General features: G+C 38.2%; 1 protein-coding gene across 1 annotated transcript; it reads left to right on the top strand.

Moving 5' to 3' along the window:
- The first annotated feature begins 2,548 nt into the window (after positions 1-2,548).
- On the top strand, positions 2,549-8,917 carry LOC131582769 (collagenase 3-like). The gene is made up of 10 exons (XM_058846241.1): positions 2,549-2,671; positions 2,768-3,009; positions 4,103-4,251; positions 4,350-4,475; positions 5,351-5,512; positions 6,090-6,207; positions 6,805-6,938; positions 7,270-7,429; positions 8,165-8,268; positions 8,817-8,917. Exons 1-10 carry the CDS (start codon positions 2,549-2,551, stop codon positions 8,915-8,917), a joined length of 1,419 nt encoding a protein of 472 aa, XP_058702224.1.
- Positions 8,918-20,791: the final 11,874 nt, after the last annotated feature.

A 20,791-nucleotide genomic window follows, 5' to 3' on the forward strand; every position in this document is an offset into this window, starting at 1 on the left:
TTCTAGTTTTTTTCTGAAATTGCTTTGCCCAATTTTTAAAATATTCCTTGGAAATGCCTCAGGACATCTCTCTGAAGGTACCAAAAGCAAAGCTTTTGAAAGCGATTTCATAGTGAACTTCAAAGGACTTCAGAGCATTTGTGAAAAAAAAAAACAAAACACACAGAACGTGGAAAATCGTTCTTCCCTGCCTAATATATCATTCTCTTCATGCAAGACAATTATAATTACTACTGCTTTGTTGACTGCATCTTAAACATTTCAAAGAACAGGGCTCCACATCTCCTCGGAGCATTGCTGGGTAGGCTGACAGTGTTCTTTAATTTTACTCTTTAGCACAGCTAAATTTTTTTTTTTTTTTCAGTTCTACATTTATATCATTCAAATATTGTCTCTGAATATTTGGTTTTGCCTTTAGTTGGCAGTTAGCTGACCTATGTTTATTAAGGTAAACCTGAAACCGCTAAGGAATAATTTGGGATCATCCTCTCCTCAAGTGTAATGGACTGATCACATTTTTTCAGTAACAGTTGCCAGGAAATTATTTTCTCCTGTTCCAGAAGCAAAGATTCCAATGTCTGAGCTGAGAAAGAGAAGTCATATAATGACTTGACGCAGAATAAAAGTCTTTTAACTAAATCTGGTAAGGGGTAGTGATAGCCAAATGGCAGTATAAAATTGTGTTTCTTTATATATAAGAAACCTAATTTCAGAGAATTTGGAATTCATGGGAATGTTACCTGAGGAGTTTTAAGCTATTCATTTTGCTCATAGATTTCTGAGTATGTCTGGTACTGCTGTGAAGAGCAGTAACATTCACAGCTCCATGGTCTCCAGGAAAGCATTCCTTACAGCCACAAAAAACACAAGGCAGCACCACTTCCACACAAAGCAAGCAAAACACACTGCTTATCTGCGAACTGGACACTCCAACATTAATAAAAGCAATTCTTCAAATATGAATACAGAAATGTTGGAGGGAAAGAAATGGGATACATACATAATCTGGCAGTCTGCACTAGCAAGGAGTGCAGTGCAGTGAGAGCATAGGCAGTATGGATTCAGTGCTTGTCCTGAAGCACCTTAGGGGAGAATATGTCTCAAGAAGGTGGAATAACTAATTAACAGTCTTTATGTCCATTGCTGAGTAAAAGTCTCAGCACTGCTGACAGACAGTGTAAAGGAGAATATGCAAACTGCTTTAATAGATGTTGTCTGTTCCCAAGTGGTGTAACCATATTTAGCAGTGGCTGAGATGGGCAGAGGCAGAAACAGCCTACATAACAAATTCTTCTCAGCTTTATTTGCTTTTGCTGTTTGTCATCATAAAACACACAGCTACCATTGTTTGAGTAATAGAGCTTTTACACATTCAGCTTCACTGATTTTTGTCCTTTCCTGTTTTGTCAACAAGGGAACATCCACCTCAGGGTAGTGTATTCCAGGATGCTTGTACCAGTGTCCACCAGAAAGCTGCCTGAGGTTTTCCATACAGTCAAAAGAAATTATCCATGAAAGAGCAAGGCAAATTCAGCAGAATCCACATCTCCCCTTGGACCCGTGCTTGTCAACATGTGTTATGATACAAGTTATTACAGGAGCTGAGACTGTGGTGATCCTGGGAAGACAGATATAGTCCTTATGTTTGAGGTGTAGTAATGACCATCTCTGTCATAATGCCAGATTTATCCTACTATCCACCTCATAAGACAAAAATTACATTTTTTGTTATTCTAGACACACAGATCCATTGCCTGCCTATAGCTGGTAGACTGCCTCTCTCAAAGTATTAGCTCTCTCATCAATCTATGGTTGTCATCCTCTCCAAAGTAAATTAAATTCAGATTTTTTGAAGATAAATTGTATGAATTAGTCACTCTACATGACCTGCTTTATTACTAAAAAAAATGCTTTCAAATGTTCTTAACTATTTCCTGATATTTAGCATTCCTGGTTTTGAGTACATCAGACAGCAAAATATCCTGTTATATAGATAGAAATTCTCTTTAAGGATCTCTGAAGTAAAATTTTTGTTAATACTATGGAGTTGTAGTTCTTTACAGAAACAAAGAAACCATATCATATTTTATATTCTATAATGTTATTTCCATAAAAATTACTGTTGAACTAGTGTAACTACTGAGAAGTTGCAGAATTTACTTTTAAAATAATGACCTTTGTTATGTATTTTTATTGTTTATCAAGTGATAAAAAAAACAATTTTTCTAGTAAAGAAAAGTAAGTTATTGCAGCATTTTTGCCAGTTACTGACAGTGGAAGTTACTGCAAAATAATCAAAAAGTGTGGTTTGCTTCTGCCCATTTCTTCGTGTTTATACGAGGATACAGTTTCAGAGCCCTCAGCTGGAGAACGGATGCCTAAACCACAGTGTTGGGGAGGAGAAACAAACCAGCCACCTAAGCATGTTTACTTCCAGCAACAAGGAAGTTCTAACTTGTCCCCAAGTGGTGACTCACTGGGTTGAGAGTATAAAAGTAAAGGTAGCTGCTCTCTAAAACATCAGGGCTTCAGGCTTCAGAAACCGAACATGATGCAATCAGGACTTTCAGCTGTTTTCTTTTTCTTGTTGGGTTTGTCATTTTGCCTGACAATCCCTATTCCCCTTGAGGACAGCCATGAATTCACAGAAAAGGACCTTCAGTTTGCAGAGGTACAGTATAAAATAATTTGCATGTTCCAAGAACAGTAAGCTGTGCAGTTACAACTGTTTGGAAATTAGGCTTATTGCTCCTTTTCCCCTTCTTAGCGCTATCTCAGGACTCACTATGATCTCCGTCCGAATCCTGCTGGCATAATGAGGAAGAGTGGAAACACAGTGGCAGCTAAACTTCGGGAAATGCAAGCTTTTTTTGGCTTGGAGGTGACAGGCAAACTAGATGAAGAAACATATGAGCTGATGCAGAAACCAAGATGTGGTGTCCCAGATGTGGGGGAATATAACTTCTTCCCTAGAAAACTCAAATGGTCAAAAATGAATTTGACATACAGGTAAATGCCTGGTATTTTGGGTGTTATCACTGTTATTACCTTCTTTCTAGGTGCATTGTTCGATGGGTTGCTCAGTACATGAGGTTGATGTGAGAAGTGCATTTGAATTTGACAAAATCAATGTTACAGTTTAAAACCCTTACAAGCCCTGCTTTTGGAAAGGTGCTCCCAGCCTACATCATAGCCCAAGAAAGTCAACATGAATTTTTTCCACTGCACTTTGTTGTGGAAAAGGAAACCTGGTGTGCTGTAAGCTAGCAGCTCCTCATTTGGTCTCCATACAGACACTCGGGACACATCCATGGTGCCAAATGAGAGAGGTAGGGGCTCAGATCATGACCTTCTCTGGGTCACTCCTTGGGTCTGCTTGGACCTGGTTTAGTGTTTGCTTCTGTCTTGTCCTGGACAGAGCGGTGTAGATGCAAACCAACCTGTGACTGTGAGAGCAGGCTCTTCCATTTCACATCCCAGAGGTAGTTCTCTGTGTTTGGTCAGACAAATCTCTGTACCATGGCCGCCAAAAAGTTGACCTTAGGAGGTGAAGGGCTAACAGTTCACAGAGTAGATCCTTCTCCTTTATTTCTGCAAGGTCATGTATCTGGGGTTTTCAACAGCTACAGAGTGAGTTTATTTAGCAGATTCCAAATATGAAATCACTAAAATATTTTAGTTCCATAGCCAGTGATAAATGTTACTTTAATATGGACAATTATAGCCCATAAAATAACTTTGGATAATGTTTTGCTCCTCCAGGAAGTGAGGATCTTGAGATATTTTATGACATAAAAAATTTTGAAGTTACTGATATGATTTTACTTAATACTGAATATATCTGTCACTTTCTAGTTCTTCTGGTGCATAGAAAACCAATTACAGAAAGCTACTGGATTATTTCAGATATCTCTGAATTATTTTAAAGACGATAGAAATGTTTATTTCTTTAATACTGTATGCAGCTGCTAAGCTCCTTGTTATCTGATAAGATCATATGACAAAAGCAAAAACTTTTAATGAGGTGTACAGTCAGATAAAAGCGCATTGCATATTTCTTCAATTCGCACAATTTAACTGGAGATATTAATCTGTTTGACAGAATTATGAATTACACTTCAGATCTGAGACGTAATGAAGTAGACAGAGCTTTCAAAAAAGCATTTAAAGTTTGGTCTGATGTGACGCCACTGAACTTCACCAGAATACGAAGTGGTATAGCTGATATCATGATCTCCTTTGGCACTAAAGGTAACACAGACCAATTATTTTTATTTTATAAGTAAACTATATTCTTATATGCATAGGATGAAGTAATTAATTTAACTGCTTTGAATTTTGCTTTGTAGAACATGGTGACTTTTACCCTTTTGATGGACCCTCTGGATTACTGGCACATGCTTTTCCCCCGGGCCCAGACTATGGAGGAGATGCTCATTTTGATGATGATGAAGTTTGGTCAGATGATTCTAAAGGTAACAGAAGTTCCTTTCTTTGAAATGGTGATAGATGGAAAATTTATCCCTGTTTGGTATCTGTGGACAGTTTGTTTTGCCTGTTTACTCTTTGTTCATCTTTATGTTCACACATAGAACTCTGAGTTTAACCTCCAGTCAAAAATGAAAGTTTAACATGTGCTCAGCATAAATTTTAAGATATAACACTCCTAAATGAAGTGATTAAAAAAATAATGACACAAACAAAATTTTGTCTTTTTGGCATTTCACTAAGGGCAGCTAGTTCTGATCACAGACCTATGGGAACTGCATTACTGAAGCTTCTAGCAAACATACCTCAGCTGCAAATTGTCTGCTTGCATTTAGTTTGAAAATTCATCACCTTGCCTATTCAGGACAGAGTTTAATTGAACAAAATATTGGTTTTTTCCGCACTGGATTAGGTCACCCTCCTGGCATTAATGGTAATTTCTGCAATTCTGATATTAATATGGACTCTCTACTGCAGGTGAATTCCCAGCAAAAAAATATTCTTGATTTGAGTAGGCCCAAGACTTCATCCTAGATCTTTCCTGTATTGCTAAGGAATTTCCAGAAATCAAAATCTCCCTACATAGTGACACTGTCATGTAAGAGTTAAGCTGAACACCAGATAAAACCATCAGAGTTCAAAAATTACAAGCAATTATATCTAGTGGAAGGTGTCTCTGGGCAAGGCAGGGGAGTTTGAACTAGGTGGTCTTTAAGGTTCTAACCTTTCTGTGATTTTATGAATTATTAAGATTTTTTCCATGTATTCAGTTGTTTCATTCATTGTCCCATATGTTAAAGCACAGTGTCAAATATGGTGATGCAAGGAGATACACATTTACTTTTGCTGTGATTTGTTATAGGCTATAACTTGTTTCTGGTTGCTGCCCATGAATTTGGTCATTCACTGGGACTTGAACACTCTAGAGACCCCGGAGCTTTGATGTTCCCAATCTACACATACACTGGAAAAACTGGTTTTGTGCTTCCTGATGACGATGTGCAAGGGATCCAAGAGCTCTATGGTAAGTCTGTACAATATATAATATTTATGTCCTGTATCATTATAACCTGCTGCAGATGCACTGCACAGTTACTGTGAGCTGCAGATGTTCAATAACAACAGTCATGATTGATAAGAATGATTCATTGGAACAGGAGATGATTTAGTAGTTCAGTTAAAAAAATTAAGTAATGCTGCAGAGCACAGTTGGTCACTGACCTGTCTCCTTTAGTGGTAAGTGATGGGGACAGGAGTCCTACCACTTTATGACCTACCTGAAAAGAGAAGGTAAAACAGATTCTAAAGGCAGAAACAGAATTATCCATTTTTCATTATGAAAAATATATAGTTTTTTGGGACCTTCAAAACTTGGGATAAAGAAAGCAAGTTCATTTAACACCTTTGCAGCGCACTTGAACTGCAAAGTTTGTGAATGTGTTTGGCTACAGGAAAGAGAGAACAAATTTTTCCAGCAAAAATTTTTAACCTATGTTTGTATTCATCATGCTCATGGGATATCTTCCATGTTCTGTTCAATATCATGAGCAACAGACTGAAAATTAAAATTGTCAAGCTTACATTATATTATATCATTCCAGGTGCTGGAGACAAAGATCCCAACCCAAAACATCCCAAAACACCAGAGAAATGTGATGCAGAATTATCACTTGATGCAATAACAGAACTTCGTGGAGAAATGTTGGTCTTCAAGGACAGGTAAAGACACTTCCATGTCAAGGATGGTAGGTACTGGATAAAGTTTGAGCAAGCAAAAACACCATTTCAGTTTTTCACTAAAGATTTGGGTAAATGTACATTTAAAAGAGCACAAATCAATATAGATGTCACTTAAGAAACTGCATCATATATCTTTTTGGGCAGGATTTATAATGCAACTACAGACTTGGCTACCCACTAATATGATGTGAAGATATTATGCCTGAAGACTGACATTTTTGTACATTTTTAAATTCATAGGAATTCCTTCAACATGCCTAAAGCTGCTAAATTTTATTTGGTTGAAATGCACAACATTCGTGAGCTTCACGTGGGACAGCAGTGTTTCTCTTATGCTGAATGAAAGAAGCTTAAAATTTGTTGTTTGAGATGATCACTGTATGAGTGACAGAAATGGTCTGCAGTTGATGGCTGTGAGGAAAGGAAAGGTCTAAGAGTGGTTCTGTGTATTGAATATTCTGTGATATGATAACCATTAATTCACCAATAATTTATTTTAACTATAGCATGTCAAAGATACTGCTATTCTATGGTATGACAAGAAACATAAAATATAATCTTCCTTTTCTGAATTAGGTTTTTCTGGCGACTGCACCCTCAAATGGTTGAGGCAGAACTGGTGTTACTTAAGTCCTTTTGGCCAGAGCTTCCAAACAAAATAGATGCAGCTTATGAAAATCCCATCAAAGATCTTGTGTTCATGTTTAAAGGTGAGTTTTCAATTTTGTTGTTAGAAGAAAAACACACATATTTAATCAAGCTCAACAGGTGTCATAAAGGTAATTTATAGAAGAGTAAAATATCCTATTTTCCTTCCTTGCTTCACCTCATACACCTCTATAAAATTTTCACTGAACTGGGAGATGTACAATTTAGTTAGGATGCCCAGAATCATTTTACAAACAGTCTAATACCTACCGGGTATGTGACCTAAGAATCTATTTGTTGGTTGAAAATAAGGATCATGGTTTCCTCATTTTTTTCTTCTCTCAAAGCTGAGTCCTTACAAAAGATGCACTCATACTTTGTTCATACTTTCAGGAAAGAAAGTCTGGGCTTTAAATGGCTATGACATAGTTGAAGACTTCCCTAAAAAGATATATGAAATGGGATTCCCAAAAGAAATGAAAAGAATAGATGCAGCTGTCCATGTGAAAGACACCGGCAAGACTCTCTTTTTTACTGGAAATAAGTACTGGAGGTAAGCTGGAGACAGATCAGTTTTGGACAGTAACCTGTCCAGATGTATGGAAAGGTCAGGAGTTTGGTTCAAACCAGGCATTTGGCCAATCTGCTCTGTGGCCTTCATTGGTGCTATAGCCATATGCAACATGTTGTAAAGGTGTATGAAAGGCTTTCATAAATATATAGGCACAGATTTTAAAAGCTGAATGAATGTAAACAAAGTGCTCTAATCTGGGAGAATTTCTAATATGGTCACGCCTGCTAGACAAATTTCCCATCTTGATTCCTTGAGTTGCTCGTGTGACCTGAAATGGTATCAGTGCTGTGAGTAAGAAATCTGTCCCACCCTAGGGTGTCTCTTTTTTACTATCCATGAGTGGGGCTCACAGTCAGGTCTCATGCATAATTAAGACATTACCATCCCTTCCCATTATTGCTGGGCCAAGCAGCCTCAGGATAGGTTTGTTGTACCAATAAATCCAGGTACAATAATCTCCATATAATAAATACTTTATAGATCAGTTCTGAAAATGTAGCTCTATTTGCTTTGTGTTTTATTCCACTTCTGGTGGAGGTGTACCCTGTTTATCACCCTGCATTTTACCATTGAGCTAGACAGAAAGCACCCAAAAACTGCTGGCTTGCTTTGGGTGTGGGTAACTTCAAAACATATAAAGGGCATAAGCCAAACTCCCAGGCTGTTTAAATCCTCTGATTTTTGATTTTTTATTTTCTTTTGTGTTTAATATAGTTATGATGAAGAAGCAGAGGTTATGGAAGCAGGCTACCCCAGGCTGATAGAGGAAGAATTCGCAGGAATTGGTGATAAAGTGGATGCGGTCTATGAAAGAAATGGTACAAAATCTGATAATGAAACCTTATTACAATTAATTGTCCTTGAAACTTGAGATTAATGTTTTGTAGAAAATTCTGCATTTGTTATCTAAATTTCTTCACATCAACACTTCTCTTCTTGATTAAATCAGTCTTTAGATCTAAATTGTGCTCTGGCCAAAAGAAAGAGCTCCTTACTTAGGGAACCTAAAATGACATGCTTTGTTTAGAATTATTATAATGTAGTAACTGGAGCCCATTCCTATCCAGCTTTTCAGGGAGTGTTTCTGAGTCAGTGTCTTAAAAAATAAAATGCCAACTTTGTATTTTCCTGATCAAGTGCAGTAGGAATTTGACATGAGACTAAAGAATATCAGTCATTTTAAAACTCTGATCCAGCTCTAGCAAATGGGAATGAGGATCTTTAAGAAATTTAGCTCAGCATTTTAAATATGAAAATGTTGCATTTGAGTTATTGAAAATGAAAACAAGTTAATATTTTAAGGATAATTTTGATGTGACAACACAGTTTCTTAGTGTTAATTCTTTTTAACTTTCTTTTTCCTAAGGTTACCTCTACTTCTTCAATGGTCCACTGCAGTTTGAATACAGCATCTGGAGTCAAAGAATTGTCCGTGTCCTGCATACTAACTCCCTATTTTGGTGCTAATTACAGCTGATTGCCATATCACAGGCTGCAGAGCAGCTTGTAACACATGGGAATATTAATAAAGTGGGCATTTAGGTTTACCAAAGGACAGCAAGGTTCTGTGAACAAGTACTAGGCTACCTACCACCAAATGTGCACTGTATATATGGATTTATACAGCTGCATGTCAGTCTGGAATTGATTTAACTTAATAGAAAGAACAAAAGAAATAATTTCATTTCATAGCATTTCAAGGCACATTACACCATATAAAGTATGTCTAATATTGAAGTGATGCTGGATACATCACACACTTTCATGAACAGTACTAATTCCCAGTATTCTGGGAACATCTAACACCTTTCATGGATCTCCTAGCATGTCCCAAAAAATAGACCTGGTAAACCCAGGAGCTTTATATTTTTAAATTAATCACTAATCCTTCTTCCCTTTTTGAAATTCCTTTTAACATACTGGGAATTCAGATGTGTAATGAATGATTGAGGACTGCATGGTGACTCCCTGAGCAAGTAACACCAAGCAGCAATGATGAAGTTTAGGAATTCAAAAGTATTTTTATGGAACGGGAATGCCCCCCTGGAAGCAGATGCCCATGTCATCTTTAAAACAAGGAGAAGGTACAGAAGCAGTGAAATGTCATTCCAAATCAGACAGGAAAGCAGGAAAAGGGAAAAGTACTCCCTGGAGAAATCTTAAGTCTGTATGATACAGGTGAAATAAGAACGAAGCAGGAACAAGAGAATCAAACACAGGTTGAAATTGTGCATGATGGTACATTTGGCATCCCAACCCAGATGTTTTCAGCTGGTGTTAAGTGAAGTGGCATTTATAGAGGTTATGCCTGTGCCAGAAGAGAACCTGAACATCCAAAGCAAAATATTGAAAAGAATATATTTTTTCATGTTGGTCACCCTTTTAATATCTACATCAATTGTTTCAGTATATTGTAAGATTTTGTTTTGTTTTATTCTGTTTTGTTTTAATCAATGCAAATTATGTGGGACTGTGATTATTTTGATTTTAAATAAAATATTATTAAATAAACTGGAGGAATAAATTGATGCTGTGAAATTACGTAAATTAATTTTTTTTTTATGCTGCCTGTCACAGAAGCAATACAGACCTATTGGGCAAAAGAAATCAAGATCCCTAATGTGTGTGTTTTATTCATTAGTATTTTCACTTCTGTTTAAAAATATGATTTATTTTTAGTCCCTTCAAGAAAAATAATTTTATGGAAAAGAGAAGGAGAGGAAGACAGAAGAGTGAAAAATGGAAAGACCCCTCAAATCTGCAAAATAAATTGGAATTTGTCCTTATCATTACAGAAAAATGAGAAAATTTTAAGGAATACTTAAAAGCAGTTACAGATTAGTATGAATATTAAATACTAGCAAGTAATTAAAACTATATTGTATTGTTCTTCTAAGTCAACCAATCATCCAGGACCTCCAAGCAAAATTCACCAACAATTAATATCTTTAAACAGATATAAATGACCAGGCTTACCTAGTGGTGGGCTAGGTGTGGTTAATTCTGTAGCTCACACAATATAGATGTTTGGTTGAGATAACCTAACAAATTGAGAGGTCTCTTCTGCACATAAAATTATAAAATTGTGAACTAATGAGTTCCAGACCTTATCATGCTCAAAAGAAATGCATGGAAATAGAACTGGAAAAAACCTTTACAAAATTAAAAACTCAATGTGGACTAAAATCTAAGTTTTGTTTTATGATAAAATATCAAGAAAAATGCTGGGGTAAAAGTCAGTACAATTCTCTAAGTATAACAAGCATAATTTGGTTCAATTACATATAAAAATTTTTGACAGAGTGTGCTTGAAAAAATAGTGCTTGATATTGGGCTGAAGTTCTACTTAATTACTTTGGCAGTGAAATAAGGCCGTGGACATATAACCCTAGTCCTCATTTCTCTCAGCAAAAAGACTTGGTGAAAAATTGTATCAAAATAATAATGAATCTTCCATAAAGACTAGTTGTTCAGTCTGAGTTTTCTGAGTTTAAAAGGTCTGACACGAGCTGCACTGGATAAAGGAATGCAAACATGGACAGGGAAGCATAGAGATGTCAATGAATGTCTTTCATGTCTATGTGAATTTCTGTTAACATTGAACACTTGGCAGGGGAAAAGCATAGGAAGCCTTCAAAAGCCTTCAGCATGATCATATCCAGCTGCTATCCAGCCCAAACAGATTCCTGTTAGATGCCTGGCTGACTGGAAGCAGCCTTTGGCACAAGTCCAAGCACAGCTCCAGCTTCTGTGTCCACATCCCAGCAAGAGATGGGAGCTGTCCTGTGGTTAGCTCTACCTCAGCTGAGAAAAGTACTGGGTTGTCAGTTTCTGGCATTTTGTTGAGAAAAAAATGGAAAAAGTTTCTTGTGCTGTGGAAGTGGAAGGTTGAGATCAGAGCCAGAGGGACCCTATTGCTGCTGTCAACCAGAAAGCAAAACCCTCCACAGTTCCTTGTGCCCTGGGACCCAGGGCCATCACAGGAGAATGACATTGCATGGGTGAGTGGTGAGGACCCGATGGGATATCACCCAAGACTGTCAAGAATTGAAAATAACTAAGTCTTTTTCCAGAGGCAGAGACTGAACTGGCTGGTTTCCCTGAGGTGTGAGTGAAGAAAGACTCAGGAGGCTGAAGCAGCTGTCTCCCAGGATGTAATACAAGCAGAACTAATAACTTCCCACTAGGTTGTTAGTTTTTTATGTGGAACTACACAAAACCATCTAATAGAAAATGGATGGAATAGTCCCTATTTAATATTAGGGAATTGTGCTGGGGAGGTTTAGTCTGGATATTAGAAAAAGTTTCTTCATCCAGAGGGTGCTTGGGCAGTGGAGCAGGCTCCTCAGGAAAGTGGTCACAGCACCAGCCTGACAGAGTTCAAGGAGCACTTGGACAATGCTCTCAGGCACATGGTGTAACTCTTGGAGTATCCTGTGCAGGGCCAGGAGTTGGACTCAATCCTTGTGGGTCCCTTCCTATACAGCATATTCTGTGATTCTGTGATTGATTCTGTGATTCTGTGATTAGTACATGAATAGTTATTGATTAATGCATCTTTTATACCCATGCTGATCTCTGCCAGGAATGATCATTTGAAGGGGGAGAAAAGATAGGGCAAGAAAAGGAATCTGTTAGATTCTCCTCAGGGAGTTTTCTGCGCTGGTTACATGATCCTGAACAAGTAGGACTTAGAGGATGCAAATATATATATATTCCAGCTGAGGAAAAAGTAAGAAAACATAATTTAAACTTTCCAAAGTGAGAAACTAGGCAACACTGTAAGAGTTTTCATAAGCTACATGAGATCTACTAGTAGTTGAGAAACTTGAGAAGCAATTCAAAGTTACAAGAAGGCTTTTTTTTTTCCTCAGCATAATCTCCAGAAACCTACTCTGAAGACACTAGATGGCAGTGACAGCTTTGCTTCATAGAAATTCTGAACAGAATATAATTACATATAATTAAAAATTATAATGGGAAATGAGGAAGTCACAGATAAGTAGAGTGAATTCTTACATTATGTGAAGATGTAAAAAACCCTGACACTAATAAATAGAATTATTTATTATATTGAAATGCTGCGTAAAACTTTAGGCTATAACAATGTTCAGGAAGCTTCTAGATATATTCACTATTAGGGATACTAAGTTTTTTGTCTTTTCCAGAATTCAATGCAATACACTTCAAACAGTACACTCTTGTCCTAGGCACAATGCAATCCCTTAGTCTAACCCCATTCATTGGAAAATTACACATACAGAGTTCTAACTGCCTGAGAACATGTCAACCCCTCATGGATTTTTACTGGATAGCAGAACTTATTGTTTCAGTATTTTATTGTTTTAATTTACTGTATTATTGTATCAGCCTTCAGTCTAGGTCAAAGTATTGTATATTCATTTATGTTGTGGTGAGTATGTGTTCATCTGTCCTGTTGGAGACGCTTTCTCTTCACACATATACAATTAAACTTTGTGGAAATACTGATGGCCCACTAACCAGAAATGGGATGTAGGATCAAGACCTTCTGTTAATTATGTTTTGGGGGATTTTGCACAAAGTGGGGTGTCTGCAGACACTGTGAGTCCACATCAGTTTTGGAATTTGATGCTTCTGCTGCTTCTGATGAAAAACATTTTCAAGAAAAACCTCAGTAGTTGTCCCTAAGATGATGCAGAGGGTACAAAGCCCACAGAGACTCCCTCCAGCCTGTGATCTTCCTCTTTCCTGCTTAACACAGGGGATGTGGTTGGTACATCCATTTTAGTCACAGCCTTTCGATTACATACCGCAGCTTGAATTTCCAGCCAGTGCTGTTCAGGTCTACCTCTGGCACTCCACCTATGTCCCATGTGCTGTGCTACAGAGAGTGTGCTCTGCCCCTGCCCTTCTACCCACAGAAAGTGGATAAAAGAACATTTTCCTCTAAGGAAACTCCTACCAGGCAACAGACAAGCAGCTTTCAGTCTCTTATTTAAATGTCATATAACAAATTTCCTACTGCCAGAGTAATACAAGAGGGTGCATTTCTGTATGTATTGGAGTGAGCCATCCATGTTGTGTTTTGACTTTTTGCTGGACTACACCAGGGTCCTACCATGGGGCAAGAGGAGCCTGATGGAGCTGTGTCCTCAGAATAGTCACATCCATACTGTGTAGTCTCTGCTGGACCTTACATGCTCTTACATGATCCTGTTCTGCTCTTCTGAGAAGAGGAAGATGGGTCATTTCCAGGGCCATGTGCTGCTTTCTTAGCCAAAGTGACATTATTACAGAACTCTGTAATCTCATCATTACAGGGAATACCACCTTAGGAAAAAAGTAAGAAAAAATTATTTTTATTTCTGCATTCTTATTTGAATATATTCTTCGCAGGAAAAAAAAATTATGTAGCCCTCTTCAGAGTCTGTCATCCTAAGAAGAACCTGTGAAAGTCTGCTCGGAATCAGCCATATCTGAAGGTTCTGGAGTTTACAGTGTCCTTCCTACTACCTGTTTATCTAGCAAATGTCCTTTTCAGACTCATCTTGGACTGTCCTCAGTCATGTCCCCCACTGTGCCCCATCCTGAGAGGGGTAAGTAGTTTAAGCACTGTCAGGAACTGCTGTGTAGCAGCAGCCCTGCACTAAGCTAGCAAACATTAGAGAGGAAGCACATTCAAGCCAGTGCAGTTGTGGGGAGGGATCCTTCCTGGGCGTGCTTCTCCTGGGCTGTTGCTGATGTCCCTTGCTGCTCTGCACAGTCTCTGTCAGGAAGGACATAGCAGTTGTAGCTTTGGCTGGTGGAGTTAGTGCTGTTGGTAGAGGAATCAAACCAATTTAGGTGACCTTGGCAGATAACCAGGGCTTCAGGGGCCCAACACTCAAGGCATAAAATACATATACGTGTGTTCCCCCATGGTGGGGCGGTTGGAACTACATGAGCTTGAAAGTCCATTCCAATGCAAACCATTCCATGATTCTATGGTTCTATGATTAAATTAATGGTTTCAGGTTGTTTTCAGGTGAATCAGAAACATTTAACATATAAACCCTGGTCCAAATGATATGCTATTTTGCTATAGCACATTGGTGATATAATGTCAAATAAATCATGCAGAGCTCCATGATGGGGTCAGAAGGCATCAATGGTGCAGAGAAGACAGGGTAAGACAAATGCCAGAAAAAACTTGGTCATGAAAGCTGCAAGGACCCATGGGATAAATCATCATGCTTGATGTCTCCCAAAGGAAACTGCAGTACAGGTAAGCCAGGAACATTAGAGTTGTCTGTGCAGTTTCAACAAGGGACAGCCACGATATGGCCAGGCAGCTGGAACAACTGAGTTTGGCAAAATGGTGGCTCTCCTCCTAGCTACATATTCTGAGCTGTTGGTCTCAGTTGATTAGATTATACCCGGCAGGCAAGAACCACCAAGAAAAGCCCTTTTCATTATTCTGGCAGAGCATAAACAGATGGTTAGTTTATGTCTCAAAGTAGCCCATATCAGAGAGTTAGCTGATGGCTGGGCCATCCAACTGTAGTTTCCACAAATCACCCAAGGACTCTTTCTTGTGAAAATTTTGGGTCTGTAACACTAATTTAGCACACCGTTTTTCTTAGAAAGTGCTTTGGGAAGATTTTTGTAGTTCCAGTATGGATATTCTGCACCAAAACACAGGGAAAGAAGCTCCAATAGGGTCACTGGTTCACCAATTATCTTGTATATGAGAACATATTTCCAACTGAGATCAATTTCAAATTAGGAGAAACAAAAATTAAATTACGCTCTCAAAAGTACAGCAGAATTGTTCTGTCTAAAATTCTGATGAAAATCAGGGTGCAGGAAATAAAATGCACCCAGGTCTATCTACAGTGGCAGAAAACTGTGGTTTAATTTGCAACAGGGAGATAGAGATCTATAGCAGGAGAATGAGGATGTAGTAGGAAATATAAAGCAAGTGATAGCATCAGCTTATTTCCGATGACTGTATTTGTATAATTATTTTTAGTACCTGAAGTGTGAATATTAAGAAAGAAATAATCGATAAGAGCCTGTTAGGATTTGAATCAAGATTCAAACAAAACAAAAATCTTAACATAGACTTCACTTGATTTTAGTTCAGGGAATAATTTCTCAGATAACAGCTGCTTTGCAAACTGCTTGGGAAAATCATTGCTCTCATATAAGCAGTCTCAAATTTAAAAGTAATTTCAGAGAAGATACTACAAACACATGTTTTGGAAGAGCACCTGGATATGGTACCATCCAAGCATTTCAAAAAACAGTGCATCAAAAGCGGTTTTCTGCTGAGTGCCAAGGAGGAAACACACAGCTCAGAGCTTCGCATTCGGGAATTTTCTGTGCTATGTTCATAAGACTTCGGGTATGAGTTACACTCTCTGAAACTGAGTCACTTGATGTACAAAATAAATATCGGATGTGGGCTCCCTCTCCCTCTGTGAGGCTGCACAAGCATCAACTCCAGAAGGAAAATACTTGTTGAAATTTCAGGCTTAAACAATCCAGTTCTGTGCATGCCTTGAATAAACACCGGAAATTTTAATTGTTATGATTCCTCTTACTCTATTCATAGTTCTCTGCATTAGAATTTTCATGGCACTCCAAGGAATGATTTGCATTATACTGACACGTGTTTAAACTGTGACATTTCTCCTTGAATCTAATCATTAGAGTCCCAGAATGTTAGCAATATCCAGCTGCCCAAATCAGGCCATCTCAGATGGTCCTATTCTTTTTTATCTATAATGGAAACAAGGAATAAACAAGATCCTGTCCTGTGATATCTCAAGTGATGCTGAATTTTACATAGTTTTTCTTCAGTTTTTTTCTTGCATGGATACAGGCGTTCTTAATATCCACACTCTCAGCTGAATTCCAGATTTAAAATAGTAAACTCAACAGGTTTTTTTTCTGCTCCTTATGAAAGGCTACTCTCCTATGATCTATTTTTAAACTTTTATCCTTGTTAACTGAATGTGTTCTTAAATCAAGAAACAGTAAATAAGAGGACCTACTTTCTATAAGTTGCTTGTTTTTATATCTTTAGTGGAGTTCTTATTTGTTTTAACTTTAAAACTGGTGTTACAGTTTCTTTCCCTTTGATGTGAACAATATTTTTAAATTCGCCTCACAGTTTTGGCAGACACTTTTCTTGCTGTCTATTTTGTAAGACTGTGTGACCAGAACTAGACACCATATTCAGGTCAGACAGAATCAGGTCATTATGTTTCTAGAATTATCATTAATCTCTTCCTCTACATTTTATAGCCTTATTTTTTATAGATGTGTATTGGCTTGAGTTGTTATAATAGGTTTACTTTAATCTCAGTCAACAGAGATTTCATCTAATAAGGAAAGACAAGTCACAGAAACACAAATTTAAGAAATGCCCCCAAAATTACAGGAAAATAAGCAGGAGTCAAGGACATCATCAGTATTTCTTCAGTCATTAGCTATCCGCAATTTACTATCTTGTCTGTTTACTGAAAGTCAGAGATTTACAAGTTCAATATGCGTCAACACCAACTGCCACTACTGAATCACAAAGAAGCCCAGCCATCCTGTTATAATAGAACCACTCAGGAATAAAGTCATAGCTACTAGTGTTAGACAAAGCCAGAGGACTGTGTGAAACTAGGAATTTCTTCCTTCCTCTGATGCATTTTACTACAGAATACTACCCACTCAGATTACTGTGCCAATCTTATGATGCCAAGTCTTAGAAAATTATTTTATAAACAGCCAGAAGGCAAGAAATAGAGCCTGAAAATACACTTCTGGGAAGCAAAGGATCAGGGAAAATAACCTACTTTATAACAGGGTAGAGATTTAATGAATGTATGGAATGCAGCCCTTGGGGTACAGGATAGGAACAAACAGTGGCAACAGGAAAAGCGGGAAGGTTACTGCTACCAGTAAACTCCACCAGTGCTGTTATCCTTACAGGGGAGGATATATGAAATCAAAACTCAAAGGAGCAAGAAATGTCAAGTCAACCTTTACAAATATGTAAGACCCACAGCTTTGATCTGATGCTGAAATGCATGGGCGGATTTAATCACCCATCATTGCAGATTTGGCTACAAGAATATGGGGCTGTAATTCCAACACCACCGCCCCCCAACACACCTTACAGCAGCCACAGCTGTGTAGGTGGCACATATGTGTTTAGGCTCAGAGTGGGTAGACTAAATTTTGATGAGATGATATAATGAAAACAAGTCCCAATATTATTTCTAGCAGTGCAGTTCGTTACTGAAAATAGTGCACATGTAAAATATCAATTCCTTAAAATATCCCAATGACATAATTAGCCACACTTCCTCTGTGTTAGATGACTAAACAACACACTGTGTGTCTGCACAGCCAAGACAGAAGTTGCAAGGCTGTATGATAGGGTGATTACTGTATCATTGGTGACTTGCCATGACAATGACCAAAAGGGACTCCTGCTTCTGAAATGTTGGGGCTGAAGCAGAAGTAAGCTTTAGGGGCCACGCAACTCGAGGTAAACTGCTTTCTGTTTTGGCACAGACATGCTCTTTCTTGTGGACCAGAGAAAAGCAGTCTTCGTAACTCCAGTTTGGGATGAGTCAATTCCTCCTCCAAAGAGTTTACGCTCCAGGGAGATGTAACGCACAGGAGCTGGCAGGAATAACCACAGTAGCCCATGATCAGAGCTCCAGCCTGCAGGAGTCAGACCCAATCCATGGTGTACTTCTTTTCCCCAAATCTGGATGACACGCTTTTGCTTGGAGAAGGCAATAACAGAGACAAGGGCCACCAAGAAGAGTCCCGCAGGGAACAGGGAGCAGGGAAGGCAAGAAATAAGCAGGGAGAGAGAAGGAAAGGCGACTACCTCAGACTGCCCTGGGCTGTGGCAGCTCAGTGTTATAATGCATCCGGCTCATATGGGAAATGAGGAGCTGGTCCTTTGCTGCTCTGTTTCCTTCCTATAACAATATTGTTTGTTCTTCATTTGATTCCTAGAGGAAGCTGAAATTCAGGTCAGGAATTGCTTCCAGACCACTTTGTTTAGATGTAGGGAAGATGCTTAAGTGCCCTGGCTTAATGAGACTTCTTAAAAGTCTCATTGAATGGCATGACATTGTATCTTCAAATTTTCATACTTACAGTGCCTTGTTACTGAGTTTTTAGATTACAGTCTATACTGGACCTTTTGCTAAGAATGCAGCAGACTCCTAGGCAGATGTGGAGAAATAAAAGATTTCCAAGCCTGCCTGTTTATTCTCTGTTTTCAGAGTCAGGCTGAACCCTTCCTGTTTGAAGTTTCAGAGAATGAAGGATGAGTTATTTTTGTATAAACAGTAAATATTTTCCATGAACTAGCTGGTTTATCAGATCCTGCATTCTCAAAAGGAGAGATTTACTGGGACTTGGTGTTCAGTTTTAAGTAATGCATCTTTCTGCAAAAGATTTCTGCTGCTACTTAACACAAGTAATGCCAATGAAAGCTGTCTAACCCTGTGTGTGAGATTGGCTAAGAAATTTCAGACATTGTGTTGTATTCATTCCTTCCCTTTATAATGAAAAGAGAGCAGAGAGCAAACACACCAATTGATGGTAGTGATCATATGTGCCTTCACAGGCAGAGTCATTGTGGTCATTCCCACAGCTTAGAACACAAAAAACTAAAAAACTCCTATACTTCTGGGGTATCTGAGACTACATTTCAAAGTCACTTCAACAGCTAAAACACATTCAAATACAAACAATTTTTCAGTGCATGTCTGAGGAAATGGGTCTGCTCCATATGCTCGGCAGTATTTTCATTATTTTCCATGCTGGAGATCATCACAAAGAACTGTGGGGTTTTTGTCTTGGGAATATCCCAGATTTATTGTGTGGGTGTAGTACTTGTCTAGCATGATCCCGTTGACTAGTCTGCTTCCTCACTTTGAATCATTAAATATTTCCATCAAGCAGATTGCACATATTTAATTTTGTTCAGCTCTCAGGTGCCACAAACCCTTTCTCATTTGCTGTGTCAGGCATTCTTGCTTCAGCTAGCATGGAGTAAATAGCAAAGACCTGGAGGGCCTTTCAGCAAAAGAACAAACTAGCCAGGCTGTGTTATGTCATGCAGCAGGAAATAAAGCTTGCTAGGACTTGAATCGAGATTAATATAGTTTGGATCAGTGTTGAAAGAGCAATTTCAGTGCCTTCCCTGATAGGTGATTTCTGTAGAAGTATCTGCAATTTGGATGTCATGGAAGCAAGCAGGATTTCCATCCCCTGGGCTCAGCTGTCACATAAATGACACAAATCAGGCATCTCATTCCTCCCACCCCTCAGTGCCTTAAATTTTTCATGTTGTTTAGTTTCAGAGGTTTCAAAAGGAATTCAAGTATCATCCAGCAGAAAACACTTGCAGGTAAGGAGATGTAATACTAGTGTCCTGAGGCTTCATCAAACACTTCTCAGTTACACCCTTGTCCCCAAACCACCTGGCAGTGAACAGGTGATGACACATGATGGCAGACAATGGAACGTAAGGGACTCACTTCTTTAAAAAAACTATTGCAAAACAATTAATTAGTGAAGGAAGGTACAGGACAACCTTCAGGGAAGTAAGAGAAAGTAAAAACCCAGAAAAGAACATGCACTTGTATAAAGACTTTTTTCAACAGACCTGGTGAAATGCTTCCATAGTGTTCCAGGAAAAATGAAGAAAATAAGTTAGGTATGTAAGAAAGAAGGAAATTATTTTGTCTAACAGATCTGCAGGATAAATGGTAAAACTCCTTTTTTCATACTTAGCTGTGAGGTAAAAATAACAGAAGAAGCACACTGGAGTCATTACTTCTTTATTAACAGTGAATATTTCTGTCTGTGCAATCACTTCTGAGTTAAAGTAAGTTATTTGTGTTCAGTGGACAAGGGTTGACTTAAAGTCAAATAACTGGGACATCATTCAAATTATTTCAATTTGATTTTAAGGTGAGGTATCTTTAAAGTAGAACTGATTGATTGTGAAAGAAAAAGAAATTCTTCTTTTGGAAAGATAAAAATTATTTTTGTTAAAGAATGAGTTTGGTTTTAGTAATTATTTATTGATCTGAAGGAAAAACCCAGTGGCTTCACAATTAGTTTCCAGAACTGTGGCAGCCTTGGTGCCCTGACTTGGGCAATCTGTTCCAGTGACCAACAACTGTCTCAGTGAAAAACCTTCTCCTAATATCCAATCTCAATTTACCCTGATGCAGTTTCATTCCGTTTCTCATGGCTGGTCATACTGGCAGCATGAGTCATGTAAATGAAACAATTTTCACCTTTATCACAGAGACAAAACCAGAAACCAAGTAAAAATTTTTT

Source organism: Poecile atricapillus, chromosome 1 (genome assembly GCF_030490865.1).
Source record: "Poecile atricapillus isolate bPoeAtr1 chromosome 1, bPoeAtr1.hap1, whole genome shotgun sequence".
Taxonomy (NCBI): Eukaryota; Metazoa; Chordata; class Aves; order Passeriformes; family Paridae; genus Poecile; species Poecile atricapillus.

Coding starts and splice junctions, on each gene's coding strand:
- LOC131582769 (XM_058846241.1), top strand. CDS start 2,549: ATGATGCAATCAGGACTTTCAGCTGTTTTCTTTTTCTTGTTGGGTTTG. Junction 6,208..6,804: donor ATGTTGGTCTTCAAGGACAG/GTAAAGACACTT, acceptor TTTCTGAATTAG/GTTTTTCTGGCGACTGCACC. Junction 7,430..8,164: donor ACTGGAAATAAGTACTGGAG/GTAAGCTGGAGA, acceptor TGTTTAATATAG/TTATGATGAAGAAGCAGAGG.